At 47.3% G+C, this 17003-nt stretch overlaps 1 protein-coding gene across 1 annotated transcript in view; it reads right to left on the bottom strand.

Annotated features, from left to right (window-relative positions):
* Nucleotides 1–3400: 3400 nt before the first annotated feature.
* Nucleotides 3401–17003, bottom strand: part of tdrd9 (tudor domain containing 9) — a 99061-nt gene continuing 85458 nt past the window's right edge. The window contains exons 35-36 of the mRNA XM_055640623.1: nt 5258–5330; nt 3401–4081 (exon numbers count right to left, since the gene is read on the bottom strand). Of these exons, the coding sequence (XP_055496598.1) occupies nt 3995–4081; nt 5258–5330 (160 nt within the window). The 3' untranslated portion in view covers nt 3401–3994. The remainder of the gene's footprint in view (nt 4082–5257; nt 5331–17003) is intronic.

The following is a 17003-nucleotide window of genomic DNA, read 5'->3' as shown; positions in this document are numbered from 1 at the left end:
ATTGTTAGAAACCCAACATGGTGTTAACGGAGTTGCTTTTTGAGAAGACACAGATTGAGCGTGCAGCTCCGCAGAGAAATGCTCTGGGAGAAGAGGCAGGCAATCCTGGTCACCTGTTCTACAAAAGGACAGTCACAACCTGACATTGGTTATTCCCAATGAAGAACTAGTAAAGCATTGCTCAACCACCAGCATACAGGACGCAGTCAATGCTCAACGCCATCTGCTCTGTAGTTTTAGAATTTACAGGGAAAAATATGTAATTTAAGGCATTGGCATATATTTAGTCATACAGTTGTACATTGCTCAATAACATTTTTATTAGGAAAAAGTGTCATGACCTGTCTCTCCAACAATGATGGTCTTGACGCAAATGATCACCTATTCCCTTTCTCCAGAGATGCTGCCTGACCCGCTGAGTTACTCGAGCATTTTGTGAGTGTCTCTCTCAAACAATGATGGATTTACAAAAGGACACAAATGCTGGAGTAACTCAGCAGGACACGCAGTCACTCTAGAGAACATGGATATGTGGCGTTTAAAGTCGGGACCCTTCTTCAGACTGAAGAAAAGTCTCAACCCAAAACGTCACCTATCCATGAGCGAGCGGAACTGTAGGATAAGAGGGGACACTGGTGAGGTGGGTGGTGGGTATCCATATTTACTGAAGAAAGACAGCGTGGAAGCCCTAGAGCGGAGAGTGTAGGCAGCTGCAGCAAAGTTAAAGAAATTGAGTGTGAGGAAGAGAGTCCTTGCAAGAGGCAAGGTAGGAAGAGGTCTTCGGGGTCAGTAGGTTTGTAGTAGATATCAGTTCATAATCTGTCCCCCATGATGGAGGCAGTGATCGATAAAGGGGCGAGGGGTGTCAGAGATAGTACGTGAATTTGAGGACAGGGTGGAAGTTAGTGGTAAAGTTGATTAAATCACAAGAAGGCGGCTTTTTTTATATGAAGGACAATCATTTCCACATGACTAATATCAGATTACACTCTCTTGGTTCCCCTTTCATTAATAATGGGGTTATCACATCGCTGCAGATTTACATGGAAATAGTGCCAGTATTGTCAATAGAAGGGAGGGATGGGCAGTTTAAAAGACAGTAAATTCTACAATTTTCCTTATATTTCCACCAGGGTCTGTGCCAATACTACCAGCCTCCCCACCACGCTCCATCTGGCTATCATCCCCAACGACATAGTTCTACCCATCACCTACCAACCATTTCTCAGCCCTCCCTCTCACCTTTTTGTACTGGCTATTTTCCCTCTACAGTCGGTCTTGTGCAGGGGTTCACAAGCCATAAGAGCAAAATTAGGTTATTCAGCCCATCAAATCTACTCCACCATTCAATCATGGCTAATCTATTTTTCCCTCACCCCCATTCTCCTGCCTTCTTCCCATAATCTTTGTCCCCTTACTAATCAAGTTTCCACCCATATTGGCCATCACCCCTTTGCTTCTGCAGATGCTGCACTTAGATCCTGCAGTTTGTTTTTTGCTCCAAATTCCAGCAGTTGCAGTTCCCTGCATCAACAACAAAAAAGGTTACTTTTGCTGAAAAGATGATAATCTGATGGCGAAAAGCAAGTGAGGAAGATTGCCAAAACACTCAAATACTCACACTGAACTGGTAATTGATCCGCTGGCATTAAGAATATAATAATGTATATTGTAACGTATGTATTGTGTGAGGTATTGTATTATGCAATGCATTTTGTGTAGAGTGGTGCAGTGGTAGAATTGTTGCCTCACGGTGCCAGAGTTCCAGGTTCAATCCTGACCTCGGGTGCTGTCTGTGCGCAGCTTGTACGTTCTCCCTGTGTTCGCGTGGGTTTCCTCCCACATACAAAAGAGTTGCAGATTTACACGATAATTGGCTTCAGTAAATTTCCCTGTGTAGGATGTGAAAATGGGATAACATAGTACTACAGACAGTAGGTGCAGGAGTGGGCCATTCAGCCCTTCGAGCCAGCACCGCCATTCAATATGATCATGGCCGATCCAAAATCAGTATCCAAAATCAGTACCTCGTTCCTGCTATCTCCCCATATCCCTCGATTCCGTTTGCCCAAAGAAATATATCTATCTCTCTTGAAAACATCTAGTGATTTGGCCTCCACTGCCTTCAGTGGCAGAGAATTCCACAGATTCACAACTCTCTGGGTGAAAAAGTTTTTCCTCATCTCAGTCCTAAATGGCCTTCCCCTTATTCTTAAATTGTGACCCCTGGTTCTGGACTCCCCCAACACCGTGAAAATGTTTTCCAGCATAAAACAAATTTTATGTTTCTTTCAGATCCCCTCTCATCCTAAATTCCAGTTAATATAAGCCTAGTCGATCCATTCTTTCATCATGTCAGATGATGAACGGTAGCAGTGGATTGTTTCCATGCTGTATCTTTTAACTATTTTGTTGGATTTACCAATGGCTCATGTGCCTGTAGTTCTATGAAGGGACACCTATTATCCGAATTGAACCCAAATGTTTGGAGAAAGATCACCAAGTGATAGAGTGGAGAATGGGTCAGATGTGTTGAGAAAGGGATTCACTTAAGGTTTGAACAACACACCCTGTTAATACGGAGACTTTTGTCACTGAAACAAGAGACTCCAATTGTTAGAAACCCAACATGGTGTTAACGGAGTTGCTTTTTGAGAAGACACAGATTGAGCGTGCAGCTCCGCAGGGAAATGCTCTGGGAGAAGAGGCAGGCAATCCTGGTCACCTGTTCTACAAAAGGACAGTCACAACCTGACATTGGTTATTCCCAATGAAGAACTAGTAAAACATTGCTCAACCACCAGCATACAGGACGCAGTCAATGCTCAACGCCATCTGCTCTGTGGTTTTAGAATTTAAGGAGAAAAATGTGTAATTTAAGGCATTGACATATATTTAGTCATACAGTTGTACATTGCTCAATAACATTTTTATTAGGAAAAAGTGTCATCACCTGTCTCTCCAACAGTGAAGGTCTTGACGCAAATGGTCACCTATTCCCTTTCTCCAGAGATGCTGCCTGACCCGCTGAGTTACTCTAGCATTTTGTGAGTGTCTCTCTCAAACAATGATGGATAGTCTCTTCCTCACCTTAAACATTTATTGTTGAGGGGAAAATGAATTAGATATTTATGCCAATGTCATGGACTCAACCAATATGAGCACCATTGTACTTTGCATTATGAGGAGAAACATGACCTCAGTTCACCAACTTAGGAGGATACAGGAAGAAAGGTTCTGCAGGCCAATGTGCAGCATAACTATATCTTTCAGTACTTGGGACAAGCTGCAGACAGAAAATAAAAATCAAACACTTATGCCGAGAGAAGTGAAGGCATTGACATATGCAGGCTTACATAGTTATACTACATTACTGTAATAGTTCCTCGATGCACAATAATATCACTTACCATATTGCTAAATGCAAGGAGGCACGCTGTCAACTACAATTTACAGTTAAAATACTTGGAGCAAAGTACTTTAAAAAAACAAAACAAATTCAGCACAAATTTGTTATCACAAAGGCACTTTTATTAACCACTGAACAAAATAATAAGTTGCAAGCATATTGCATCTACTTATTGCAGCAACACCATAGCTGCAGGAATACAGCCCATTCTTGGCACACATCAACAGAAGTGAAATTAAATTTACAAGTGGTTACTAATGAACACAAATTGGCTGTGCTATTATGCTTAAATAGCATGCAGTTATTTTCAGTACTTGTCATGCTATCAGTCCTTCATACAGTGGTTAAATAAATGAAGTAGCTACAACATGAAAAAATACCTGCAAATTTTGAAGATATAATTTGTTCTTTTAAGTATCTTACCAAACAGAAGTTACCTAGTTGCTTTATCATTTATTTTGTTCCAAGTCTCGCAAAACAGTTACTCAAATTGCAGTCGACAACATTATTCCTTTTTCTATATTGATCCAGCATTCATTCTTAAGTCAGAATTGCTGTGCATTACCACATCTTCAGAATTATGGTCTAAGGATTCAAGAGTACCAATGAATGCAAGCGATACAGAACATTTTTGCTTTCTTCTCTGGAATGGCTCAAAAGTGTGGGATCCACCTAAAGAAAGAAAAATAGTTTAGCAACCATAAAACAGAAAATGTCAAATATAATCAATAAATCAGAAAACATCTATGGAGCGAGAGTGAATTAATATTTTAGGTCAATGAACTTTCATCAGTACTTCAATTCGATTATTTAAACTTTTTGTTTATTAAGATTTCAATTATACTAAATTTGAGCTAGTGATGATTGAAGATTTACTATGATTAAATGATTGGAACCATTTTGTCTCATATTCTGGCACTAATTTTACTCTTTCAATTCCAAATAGTACAATATTACTTTACTTCACATGACTGATAGAAAGATCAAATAATGTTTTCGCTGCCTTGAAGAAAATTTGGAAAGTGAGAATACCAATGATTCCAAACATCTTGTGGCTTCAATGATATCTCTTCCTCACACCCTTCAGAGCAAATTAAATAATGTTTAAAGACAATCTGACACACCTGCCCATCTCTTTAATTTCCTAGTCCATTATCTGGATGAAAAGATAGACCTTCCAAACAGACACATTCTAGCAAGTTGCTGGTGGCCCTTTCAGATATTCACTAACCTACAAAGGCAACGCTAACATGGCAACACCCGTTAAAATTGTTATGTAACACTGAGGCTTTATTTGCATTCTTATTATTTCAATGAATAAATCCATTGCAGTAAAAAATAACCAAAACTACAAGAACAGCAAAATTGAAATGAAACCCTCTCCATAGTTCAATGTCTTGTCCAAATATGGATCTACTCCATTCTGACAAGGAGACCTGAGATATCTTAAACCAGTGGCTGTAAATTTAGCAATGTGGACTGGCTAGTTTCCCCCCTTTATTTTTGATAGAGTAATCGTGTTATTCACATTTTCTCTATGTTTTTCTCTCTCATTCTATCCCCTGAGGTAAAACTAAAGGATCTATCATGACTTCAGCTGACAATACAACTGGAGTTCTCCATGAACAGCAGATACAATATACAGTTGTGCAAACAAGGGAAAACACAAATTTGAAGAGGATCTTGTATTTATTTAGCAAAGTGTTGACATGTTCAAGCCTGTATGAGAACTATAAGAAAATAAAATGACTTCCAAGTATTCTTTAAAATTAAAATTTGAAAAGATTCACCAGCATTATGATGTATTTACCTCTTACAGTTAAATTGCAAGAATAAAAACATAACTACCTGATTCCACTGGTATGGTCTTTCAAAGTATTGAGAAGTAATCGTTTCTCTTGGTTTCTTTCTAATAAATATGCTGCAAATAAATTAAGAATTCATCAGAATTTTTTTCTGCACCTAAAGATGATAGCACAAATATAATCAGCAGAGAGATGGCATCTGTATTACAAGACAATTCTACACCAAGTCCCCAGGAGTACACAACTATTCACTAAAACGTTTGTGGTACAGAGCCCATGAGACAAGCCCTCATTAAGAATGTAATGTTTCTCGCGTATATTAGCACCTTTAAAACCTAACTACCAGGAATAAATTTCAGCAGTGGCACAGCTGCTGCAGTAAGCTCCAGAGACCCGGATACGATCCTGGCCTAGGGTGCTGTTTGTGTGGAGTTTGCATGTTGTCCCTGTGGTTGCATGGGTTTCGTCCTACATCCCAAAGACATACAGGTTTGTCGGTTATTTAGGCCACTGTAAAAAAAAAAAATACCCCTAATGTGTCTAGGTAATGGATGAGAAAACATATAACTAGTGTGAACAAGTGATGGTGCGATTGATGAACTGGCAAACACCATTATAGGCTCTCCATCCGCTCTGGACCACTTGGACAACAAAAACTCATATGTCGGACTGTTATTCATTGACTACAGCTCAGCATTTAATACCATCATCCCCTCCAAGCTGGTTACCAAGCTCTCAGGTCTGGGTCTGCGCATCCCTCTGCAATTGGATCGTCGACTTCCTTATTCAGACCACAGTCTGTCCGTATTGATGGAAATGTGTCATCCTCGATAACAATCAGCACGGGAGCACCTCAAGGCTGTGTGTTCAGCCCCCTGCCGTACTCACTCTATACTCATGACTGCGTAGCTGGACATAGTATGAACTCCAACATCATGTTCGCCGACTACACCACTGGGACATGTCACTGATGGGGACGAGTCAAGAGTATAGAAGTGAGATCGACCGATTGACCAAATGATGCCAGCACAATAACCTGGCTCTCAACACCAGCAAAACCAAGGAACTGATTGTGGACTTTGGAAGGGGTAAGATGGGGACCCACAGTCCCGTTTATATCAACAGGTCGATGGTGGAAAGGGTCAAGAACTTAAAATTCCTGGGAGATCGAAGATCGATTGACCAAACTGATGCCAGCACAATAAAACAAATTAGCGCCTCTCACTTCCAGAGAAATTAAGGAAGCCAGTATTGGAGGACTTCTTGAAAACTGGAACAGGTGGTAGAGAGCATGGGGACCCACTTGCATCGTGTTTATATCGGCAGGTCGATGGTGGAAAAGGCTCAAAAACTTAAACATTGCCCAGTCCATCATTGGCTCTCCGAAGTGGCGGCGCTGCCTGGCAGCAGCAGCTCGCCTGTAGTCCGTCTGTTTTTTTGCTGTTGTTGTTGTTTTCTTTTGTCTGTTTTAGTTAAAGTTAGTTAAATTTAGTTTATTAAGTCGTGTATGTGTGGGGGGTGGGAGAAACATAGTTTTAGTCTCTTCCTTCGGGGGGGGGGATGCGACTTTTTCTTGTCGTGTCCCCCGTCTCCGTCTTCGCTGAGGCCTAATGGCGGAGCTGGCGGCCTCGGGGCTGTGGTGGCGGCCTGAAAATCGAAGGTACACAAAAATGCTGGAGAAACTCAGCGGGTGCAGCAGCATCTATGGAGCGAAGGAAATAGGCAACATTTTGGACCGAAACCCTTCTTCAGACTGATAGGGGCTGGCGGGGAGAAGGAAGGAAAAAGGAGGAGGAGGAGCCCGAGGGCTGAGGGATGGGAGGAGACAGCCCGAGGGCTGAGGAAGGGGAGGAGACAGCAAGGGCTAACAAAATTGGGAGAATTCAATGTTCATGCCCGCAGGACGCAGACTCCCCAAGCGGAATATAAGGTGCTGTTCCTCCAATTTCCGGTGTTGCTCACTCTGGCCATGGAGGAGACCCAGGACAGAGAGGTCGGATTCGGAGTGGGAGGGGGAGTTGAATTGCTGAGCCACCGGGAGGTCAGATAGGTTATTGCGGACTGAGCGGAGGTGTTCGGCGAAACGATCGCCCAACCTCCGCTTAGTCTCACTAATGTAGATCAGCTGACATCTAGAGCAGCGGATGCAGTAGATGAGGTTGGAGGAGATACAGGTGAACCTCTGTCGCATCTGGAACGACTGCTTGGGTTCTTGAATGGAGTCGAGGGGGGAGGTAAAGGGACAGGTGTTGCATTTCTTGCGGTTGCAACGGAAAGTGCCCGGGGAGGGGGTGGTACGGGATGGAAGGGAAGAATTGACAAGGGAGTTACAGAGGATGCGGCCTTTGCGGAAAGCAGACAGGGAGGGGAGATGGGAAGATGTGGTGAGTGGTGGGATCACGTTGGAGATGGCAAAAATGACGGAGGATTATTTGTTGTATGTGACGGCTGGTGGGGTGAAAGGTGAGGACTAGGGGCTCTGCCCTTGTTGCGAGTGCGGGGATGGGGAGAGAGAGCAGTGTTGCGGGGTATGGAAGAGACCCTGGTGCGAGCCTCATCTATGGAGGAGGGGAACCCCCGTTCCCTGAAGAATGAGGACATTTCAGATGCCCTGGTTTGGAACGCTTCATCCTGGGAGCAGATGCCGCGTAGGCGGAGGAATTGGGAGTAGGGGATGGAGTCCTTACAGGAAGCAGGGTGGGAAGAAGTGTAGTCCAGATAGCCATGGGAGTCAGTGGGTTTGTAGTGGATGTCGGTCAGAAGTCTATCACCTGCGATGAAGATAGTGAGGTCAAGGAATGGTAGGGAAGTGTCGGAAATAGTCCAGGTTTATTTGAGTGCCGGATGGAAGTTGGTGGTGAAGTGGATTAAATCAGTCAGTTGTGTGTGGGTGCAGGAGGTGGCCCCAAAGCAGTCGTCGATGTAACAGAGGTAGAGGTCGGGGATGGGGCCCTGGTACGTATTGAACAAGGATTGTTCAACGTACCCGACAAAGAGGCAGGCTTAGCTGGGGCCCATGCGTGTGCCCATAGTTACGCCTTGTGTTTGGAGGAAATGGGAGGAGTCAAATGTGAAGTTATTGAGGGAGCTAGACGGAGGAGAGTGTCAGTGGCTGGGTATAGGTTGCTCCTCTGGTCGAGGAAGAACCGGAGGGCTTTGAGACCATCCTGGTGGGGGATGGAGGTGTAGAGTGACTGGACGTCCATGGTGAAGATGAGGGGGTGAGGGCCTAAAGAATGGAATGCGCGGAGGCGGCGAAGAGTGTCTGGGGTGGCTTGAACATAGGTAGGAAGGGATTTAACCAAGGGGGATAGGATGGAGTCAAGGTATGTGGAGATGAGTTCGGTGGGGCACGAACAGGCAGAGACAATGGATCTACCTGGACAGTCAGGTTTGTGGATTTTGGGGAGAAGCTAAAATCGGGCCGTGCGGGGCTGGGGAACGATGAGGTTGGAGGCTCGGTCGGGCAGGGCGTGGGAGTTGATGAAGTCGGTGATGGTGCTGGAGATGGTGGCCTGGTGCTCGTCAGTGGGGTCATGGTCCAGGGGTAAGTAGGAGGAGGTGTCCGAGAGTTGGCGCGTGGCCTCAGCTTTGTAGAGATCGACGCGCCACACTACCACGGCACCTCCCTTGTCGGCTGGTTTGATCACCCAATCTGGGTTGTTGCGGTGTGATTCGATGGCAGTGCGTTCAGGGGGGGAGAGATTGGAGTGAGACAGGGGAGTGGAGAAATTGAGGCGGTTGACGTCGCGACAGCAGTTTTGGATAAAGAGTTCCAAAGCCGGAAGGCCACGAGGGGTGTTCCAAGAGGAGGGGGTGCGTTGGAGATGGTAAAAGGGGTCATCAATGGGGGATGAGGACTCCTTCCGATGGAAGTGCGCTGTGAGGCGGAGGCGACGGTAGAAGAGCTCCAAGTCGTGGTGGGCGCGGAACTCATTGAGGTGGGGACGGAGGGGGACAAAGGTAAGACCTCTGCTCAGGACAGACCGTTCGGTGTGGGAGAGGGGGAGGTCGGCGGGGGGATGGTGAACACCCGGCAGGGATGGGGGTTGGGGACAGAAGAAGGCAGGTGGGTGAACTGGGGACGAGGCGATGTGTGGTCGGGGGTGGTGGGTGGTCAGGGGTTGGGGGGGTGAGAGGGCTGTAATGTGGGTGGGGAAGAGCAGGGGTCCCATAGTTAGAGGGGGATGGGGAAGATTCAGTGGAACTGCCACTGAGGTTACCAAGGCTGGGCAGATTGGCACTAGGACCCAGTGGAGTCAAACCCAGGAGAGTGGGAGTTAGCAGCGTGGAGTCTTCAGGCTCAGTGAAGAGTCCAGGCTCCAGGTAAGGCGATGGCAGTGGGTTGCTGGAGGGAGGTGGAGTGGCACGGGTCAATGGACCCGATGGTCGGAGTGCAGTGGCGCAGGTCAACGGACCCGATGGTAGGAGTCCAGTGGCAAGGGTCAACAGACCCGATGGTAGGGGTCCATGGGCGGTTGAGTCGGGGTCCGCGAGCGGTGAGTGGGAGGTCCCGGTGGGCGGATGGTCGGCGCGGGTCGGCCAAACCGGTGGGGCGGCGAGATGAGTCGGGTGCGTTGCGGCAGCCATGTTGGGGGAGCCCCGGTCCAGCAGCGATGTTGGGTAGGCCAGGTACGGCGGCGATATTAGACGGGCCCAGTACGACGGCGATGTTCAGTGGGCCCGGTCCGGTGGCAAAGTTGGATGGGCCCAGTGCGACGGCCATGTCGGGTGGGGCAGGTGCGGCTGTGATGTTCGACGGGCCCAGTGCGACGGCGATGTCGGATGGGCCCGGTGCGGCGATGAGGTCGGGCAGTCCCAGGGGGCGGCAAGGGTCGGCGGAATCAGCGAGGGGGAGGAAGTCCAAGTTACCGTTGAAGCGGTGAGGCTGGGCATCATCGGCGGGCGGGTGAAGGTCGGCGGCAGCACCGATGTGGAGGTCGGTGAAGGCGGCGTCCTGGTGAGTAATGGAGGCGCTCCTCGTGGCCAAGATGGCGTTGCGGGATGGCGATGCAGTCCAGAGTTGGGGCCCGGAGGCTGCGGGCGGTCGAGTCGCGGGGTGTCGGTAGCGGCCTGGAGGCGGGATAATTTAAGGTCCTTGGTGGAGTTAAGGTGGGCCAGGAATTTTTGAAAAGTAGATGTGAAGTGTTGGTTGGGGAGGGGGTACCAGGGTTATGTTTCTGTTTCTCGCACCTGCAGTAGAACTCGTTCAGGTCATTGGTCAGCTGACAATTGTCCAAGGAGCGGAGGGTTTTCCTCTTGTAGCTTGTGATTTCTTGTAAGCCCTTCCATACCGAAGAAGAGTCATTTGCTGAGAACTTGCTCCTCAACTTCTCAGAGTACCTTTCCTCGGCAGCTCTGATTCCACTTCTTAGCTTGTGCTTGGCCTGTCTGTAGTGGTGTGCATCCCCGCTCCTGTAGGATCTACCCCCGCAAGCGTCAAAATGCCTAAAGTCAAGTCAACATAGAAAATAGGTGCAGGAGGTGGCCATTCGGCCCTTCGAGCCAGCACCGCCATTCATTGCGATCATGGCTGATCGTCCCCAATCAATAACCCGTGCCTGCCTTCTCCCCATATCCCTTGATTCCACTAGCCCCTAGAGCTCTATCTAACTCTCTCTTAAATCCATCCATTTGGCCTCCACTGCCCTCTGTGGCAGGGAATTCCATAAATTCACAACTCTCTGGGTGAAAAAGTTTTTTCTCACCTCCTCCTCTTTGTTCTAAAACTGTGGCCCCTGGTTCTGGACTCGCCCAGGATTGGGAACATTTTTCCTGCATCTAGCTTGTCCAGTCCTTTTATAATATTATGATTCTCTAAGATCCCCCTCATCCTTCTAAACTCCAGCGAATACAAGCCTAGTTTTTTCAATCTTTCCTCATATGACAGTCCCGCCATCCTAGGGATAAATCTCGTGAACCTACACAGCACTGCCTCAATCCTTTCCTCAAATTAGGATACCACAACTGTACGCAATACTCCAGATGTTGTCTTACCAGAGCCTTATACAACTGCAGAAGAACCTCTCTACTCCTATACTGAAATCCTCTTGTTATGAAGGCCAACATTCCATTAGCTTTCTTCAATGCCTGCTGTACCTGCACGCCAACTTACAGTGACCGGTGTACAAGAATGTCCAGATCTCACTGTACCTCCCCCTTACCTAACCCCATTGAGATAATAATCTGCCCCCTTGTTTTTGCCACCAAAGTGGATAATCTCACATGTATCTATATTATACTGTATCTGCCCACTCACTCAACCTGTCCAGGTCACCCTGCAACCTCCTAACATCCTCTTCACAGTTCACACTGCCACACAGCTTTGTGTCATCCGCAAACTTGCTAGTGTTGCAACCAATTCCCTCTTCCAAATCATTAATATATATGGTAAACAGTTGCGGCCCCAACACAGAGCCTTGCGGCACTCCACTCGCCACTGCCTGCCATTCTGAAAAGGACCCATTCACTCCTACTCTTTGCTACATGTCTGCCAACCAATTTTCTATCCACGTCAACACCTTACCCCAATACCATGTGCTCTAATTTTAGTCACCAGTCCCCCGTGCGGGACCTTATCAAAGGCTTTCTGAAAGTCTAGATACACTACATCCACTGCAGGCACGTGCCGTGAGTAATTAGCCAGGGTAGGCAGTGGCTTTTAAAAATCTTGAAAACCGCGCATGAGCAGATTATTATCTCCCCGGTGAGCTGCCAGATGTCTTTTTTTTTTAAATCGTGGAAACCGCGCATGCGCAGATTGTTCTCTGCCCGGTGAGCTGTCAGTCGGCTTTTAAAAACAAATCTTGAAACTTGCATAAGTGCATGCGCAGTAGGTTGGTGCGCATGCGCAGTACGCAAGGCAACACATGCATGCAGTCAACAGTGTAAAGGCAGAGTTTCAGCTGCCTTTACGGACCTTTCCCACTGATGGCTTGAAGCAGCGTCGACGGCAGTGAGTACCTCATACTTCCGTGTTCAAAACGTACTGAAGATGATCACTTAGGGAGGGTGTGGGGGGGGGGGGGGGGGGGGGGGGGGGGGAGGCGTCATGCATCGTCACACACTAACTACCCCCCCCCCCCCCCACACTCACGCTAATGGAGGGGAGGAGGGGGAGAGAGAGAGAGGAGGGAGAGAGAGAGAGAGGAGGGGGAGAGAGGGGAGGAGAGAGGAGGAGACAACACACACACACACACGCACGGGGTGAGGGGGGGGGAGAGAGGGGGAGGAGGGGGGGAGGAGAGAGGGGGAGGAGAGAGGGGGAGGAGAGAGGGGGGAGGAGAGAGGAGGGGGGAGGAGAGAGGGGGAGGAGAGAGGGAGGAGAGGAGAGAGGGGAGGAGAGAGGAGGGAGTGCTGAGAGGGGGGTGGAGATGAGGGGCTGGGGAGAGGTGGGGAGCAGGGAGGGGGCTGGGGAGGGGGGAGCAAGGGAGGGGAAGGAGGGGGGGAAGGGGGGGGGGTAGGGGAGTAAACGGGGAACAACCTCGTCCGCATCCATTTTGCATTAATCTTTGGTGATGGTTTTGAGGGGGGGGGAGGAGAGGGGAGAGGGTGGGTGTGAGAGGGACGGGAGGAGAAGCGTGGAAGAGGAAAGAAGGGGGGAAGAGCGGGAGAGGAGATGAGAGGAGAGGAGTGGAGGAGAGGAGGGGGAGAGGAGAGGGGGAGGAGAGGGATAGGGAGGGGGGAGAGGAGAGGGGAGGGGGGGGAGAGAGGAGAGGGAGGGGGGAGGGAGGGAGGGAGGGAGAGGAGGGAGGGGGGGGGGGTGAGAGGAGGGGAGGGGGAGAGAGGGAGAGGGGAGGGGGGAGGAGGGGGGAGAGGGGAGAGGAGAGGGAGAGTGGGGGTAGAGGGAGGGGGGAGAGGAGAGGAGGGGGAGGGGGAGAGGGGAGAGGGGGAGACGGAGGAGGGGGGGAGGAGAGGAGAGGGAGGGGGGGGAGAGAGAGTGCCTTTTTACTTCAACCCAAACCCAAACAACCATTTGCAGGCAGTGCTTTTTTACCTCTAACCATATTTTCATTTTCAAACCAAATTAAGGGTACTCACAGTGCTGTAGACATTTGTCAGTGTCATTCAGAGCTCTGATTGAGGCACGCCACTTGCAGAGACTGATTAAGGCACACCACTTGCAGAGACTGATTGAGGCACACCACTTCCTGGTTTTATAGTCCCTCCCCCTCCCTCCAGCAGGGGCAGCAGAGAGAATGGGGAATTTTGTAAAAAGATTAATATCTCTGTCAATTTTCATCAACGGGAAAAATCCTCGGCACACATGCGGCGGAGGGGGGTTCTGAGCGAGGTGGCCAAAAATGACGGCCGTAGGTGGCGGCGTACTCTCGGAAATCGCAGCACAGAAAGCCAAAACCGGTCAAGAACAGGCTTTTAGTAATATAGATTACAATTTTATAATTTTAGTCATTGCCTACCTTGCCTCCCCTGACGGCACGTGCCTGATCCACTGGCTCCCCTTCATTCATTTTACTTGTCACATCCTCAAAAAATTACAGAAGATTAGTCAAGCATGATTTTCCTTTCGTAAATCCATGCTGACTGGACTAATCCTTTTACTGCTATCCAAATGCCCCATTATTACCTCTTTAATAATTGACTCCAGCATCTTTCCCACCACCAAAGTCAGGCTAACTGGATAGTAATTCCCCGTTTTCTCTCTCGCTCCTTTCTTGAAAAGTGGGATAACATTAACTATCCTCCAATCCACAGGAATTGATCCTGAATCTATTGAACATTGGAAAATGATCACCAGTGCATCCACTATTTCTAGAGCCACCTCCCTAAGGACTTTGGGATGCAGTCCATCAGGCCCCGGGGATTTATCATCCTTCAGTCCATTAGCCTACCCAAGAGGCATCGAAATGTACTAGGGTCAGAACAAATGGTGATGGCAGGTTCGCGGATAGGAATTTGAGATAGCGATTTCAGAAAAGGCTGGTCTACCTATGGCTGTGCTTCCAAGGCAAGCTGGTTTAAGGAATTTGATGATGGAATGGAATTGACAACAGTTTAGTTTATTGTCATCAGAATCAGAATCAATCAGAATCAGAATCAATTTCTCGCCTAATGAAAATTTCATTCAGTTCCTCGACCCCCTTAGATCCTCTGTCCTCCAGTACTTCTGGGAGATTGTTTGTGTCTTCCTTAGTGAAGACAGATCCGAAGCACCTGTTCAACTCTTCTGCCATTTCCTTGTTGCCCAAAATAATTTCACCCGTGTCTGCCTTCAAGGGACCCACATTTGACATTGCTACTCTTTTTCCCTTAACATATTTAAAGAAGCTTTTACTGTCCTTCTTTATATTCCTGGCCAGCTTCCCTTCGTACTTCATCTTTTCAGCCCGTATTACCCGTTTTGTTCCTTCTGTTGTCCTATGAAAGTTTCCCAATCCTCTGGCTTCCGGCTACTCTTTGCTGTGTTATACATCTTTTCTTTTAGTTTTATTCTATCCTAACTTCTCTTGTCAGCCATGGTTGCCTCCTACTCCCCTTAGAATCTTTCTTCCTTTTTGGAATAAAATGATCCTGTGTCTTCGGATTATGCCCAGAAATTCCTGCCATTGCTGTTCCACCGTCATTCCTGCTAGGATCCCTTTCCAGTCTACATTGGCCAGATCATCTCTCATGCCTTCATAATCCCCTTTGTTCAGCTGCATCACAGCCACTTCCGATTTAACCTTCTCCTTCTCAAATTGCAGATTAAAACGAATCATATTATGATCACTACCTCCAAGCGGTTCCTTTACCTCGAGTTTTCTTATCAAATTTGGTTCATTGGACAACACTAAATCCAGAATTGCCTTTTCTCTGGTCGGCTCCATTACAAGCTGCTCTAAGAATCCATCTTGGACGCACTCTATAAAACTCTCTTTCTTGGGGTCCTGAACCAACCTGATTTTTCCAGTTTACCTGCATATTGAAATCCCCCATCACCACAGTGGCATTACCTTTGTTACATGCCAGTTTTAACTCCTGCTGCAACTTACACCCTACATCCGGGCTACTATTTGGGGGTCTGTAGATAACACCAATTAGTGTCTTCTTGCCTTTACTATTCCTCAACTTAATCCACAGTGACTCTACCTCATCAGTCCCTATGTCTTCCCTCCAAGGGACTGAATTCCATTCCTCACCAGAAGAGCTACCGCCCCTCCTCTGCCCACCTACCTATCCTTTCTATAGGATGTATAACCCTGAATATTAAGTTTGCAGACCCGATCCTCCTGCAGCTACGTCTCGGTAATCCCCACAATGACATATCTCCGTCATGTCATGTAATGCCTTGTAAAAAACTGAACGATTTGGTGAGAGTGTACAGAAGAGATATATTCTCTACAGACAACTGTGTGCTGCTTTGCAAAGCATGTGAGAAAGCAGTGAATCATGAGAAGAAATATTTTGTCTCCCAGCAAGCACAGACAGCTAAACACAAGTCGGCGGCAGAGAAACTGAAGGTAGAAAATACTCAAGCTTGTCTCCCCAAAACATTTACTGCTGGATGTAGTTGTAAATCTGAGTTTTCGAGTGATCTGTGCAACGCATTCATTGATGCTGGAATTCCACTAAAAATTGGAAAACAAATCTCTGAGGTTTTTTAGGGAAATACACAGAGGAACATATACCGAGCGAGTCATCATTACGGAAAAATTATGTTGACAGCAACTTCAACATTGTTGTGCAGGAAATTAGAGATGAAGTTGCATGCAACAAAATATGGATTTAAATAGACGAGACAACCGATGCTGTGGGGAGATATGTTGCCAATGTGGTCATCGGTAGACTGGAAGCAGGTCAACCATCAAAGGAGTATTTCTTGACATCGGAAGTATTGGAGAAGTCAAAGTGCTCAACTATTGCTCAGTTGTTTACATCTTCACTTGCTGTACTTTGTACTGAAAGTTCCTGGCTATGTAGGTAGACATACAAGGAAAATGTGAGAGAGTGATTTTAGCTAACAAAGATCTTGAAGAAATACAAAACATTGCTAAAGTTCTCAAAGGTAGTCGTAATGCACAAGATATCAATATGACTATAGAGTCTGTAGCTTGTTTCAGGTATGCACCAATGACCTTAGCTGGGGTAGAAAAATGTTTTTCACAACTGAAGCATATTCTGTCTGACAGACGGCATAGTTTAACACCAGATAATTAAAAAAAAAATGCTAGTAGTTATATGCAGCCAGGCAATAATGTAGTATACCTTTATAATTATCATTTTTAAACATATCTTGGTGGTGGAAATACATGCCTTTTTTGTCAATAAATGCCTTTTTCATGCCTTTTTTGTAATTTTAATTTGCCTTTTTGCCTGCCTATTTCAGAGATTTTTAGCGCCTAAACATCCTGGCTCTAGTTATAACTATTTTATTTGCGAACTTGTGAACCACTAAAAAAAACGTTGGAAATTAGCAAGCCAGTTTCCATGCAATTTCCCCACAGTAATCAGATTATTATACTAGTTTTGATTGTGAAATTATATCTGTTAAACAATGTAACATACAGCATTTAGTATTTAACTAGACTAAGTGGAACCCGCTGGGTCCCAGTCACACGGGAGGCCTGTGGGGGAGATGGGGGGGGGTTGTGGGGGGATTGTGGAGAGGGGGGATTGTAGGGGAGGGGGAGGTTATGTGGGAGGGGGGTGTTGTGGGGGAAGGGGGGGAGGGGGTTGAGGGTGGGTGGTGTGTGGGGTGGGGGGGTGTGTGTGGGCGGGGGGCGGTGTGTGCGGGGTGTGTGGGCAGCGTGGTGTGTGTGGGCGGGGTGTGTAGGGGATGTGTGGGAGGG

The sequence above is a fragment of the Leucoraja erinacea genome, chromosome 9, assembly GCF_028641065.1.
Source record: "Leucoraja erinacea ecotype New England chromosome 9, Leri_hhj_1, whole genome shotgun sequence".
Taxonomy (NCBI): domain Eukaryota; kingdom Metazoa; phylum Chordata; class Chondrichthyes; order Rajiformes; family Rajidae; genus Leucoraja; species Leucoraja erinaceus.
The sequence above is the reverse complement of the archived record's forward strand: the minus strand, read 5'-3'. Positions and strand labels throughout refer to the sequence as shown.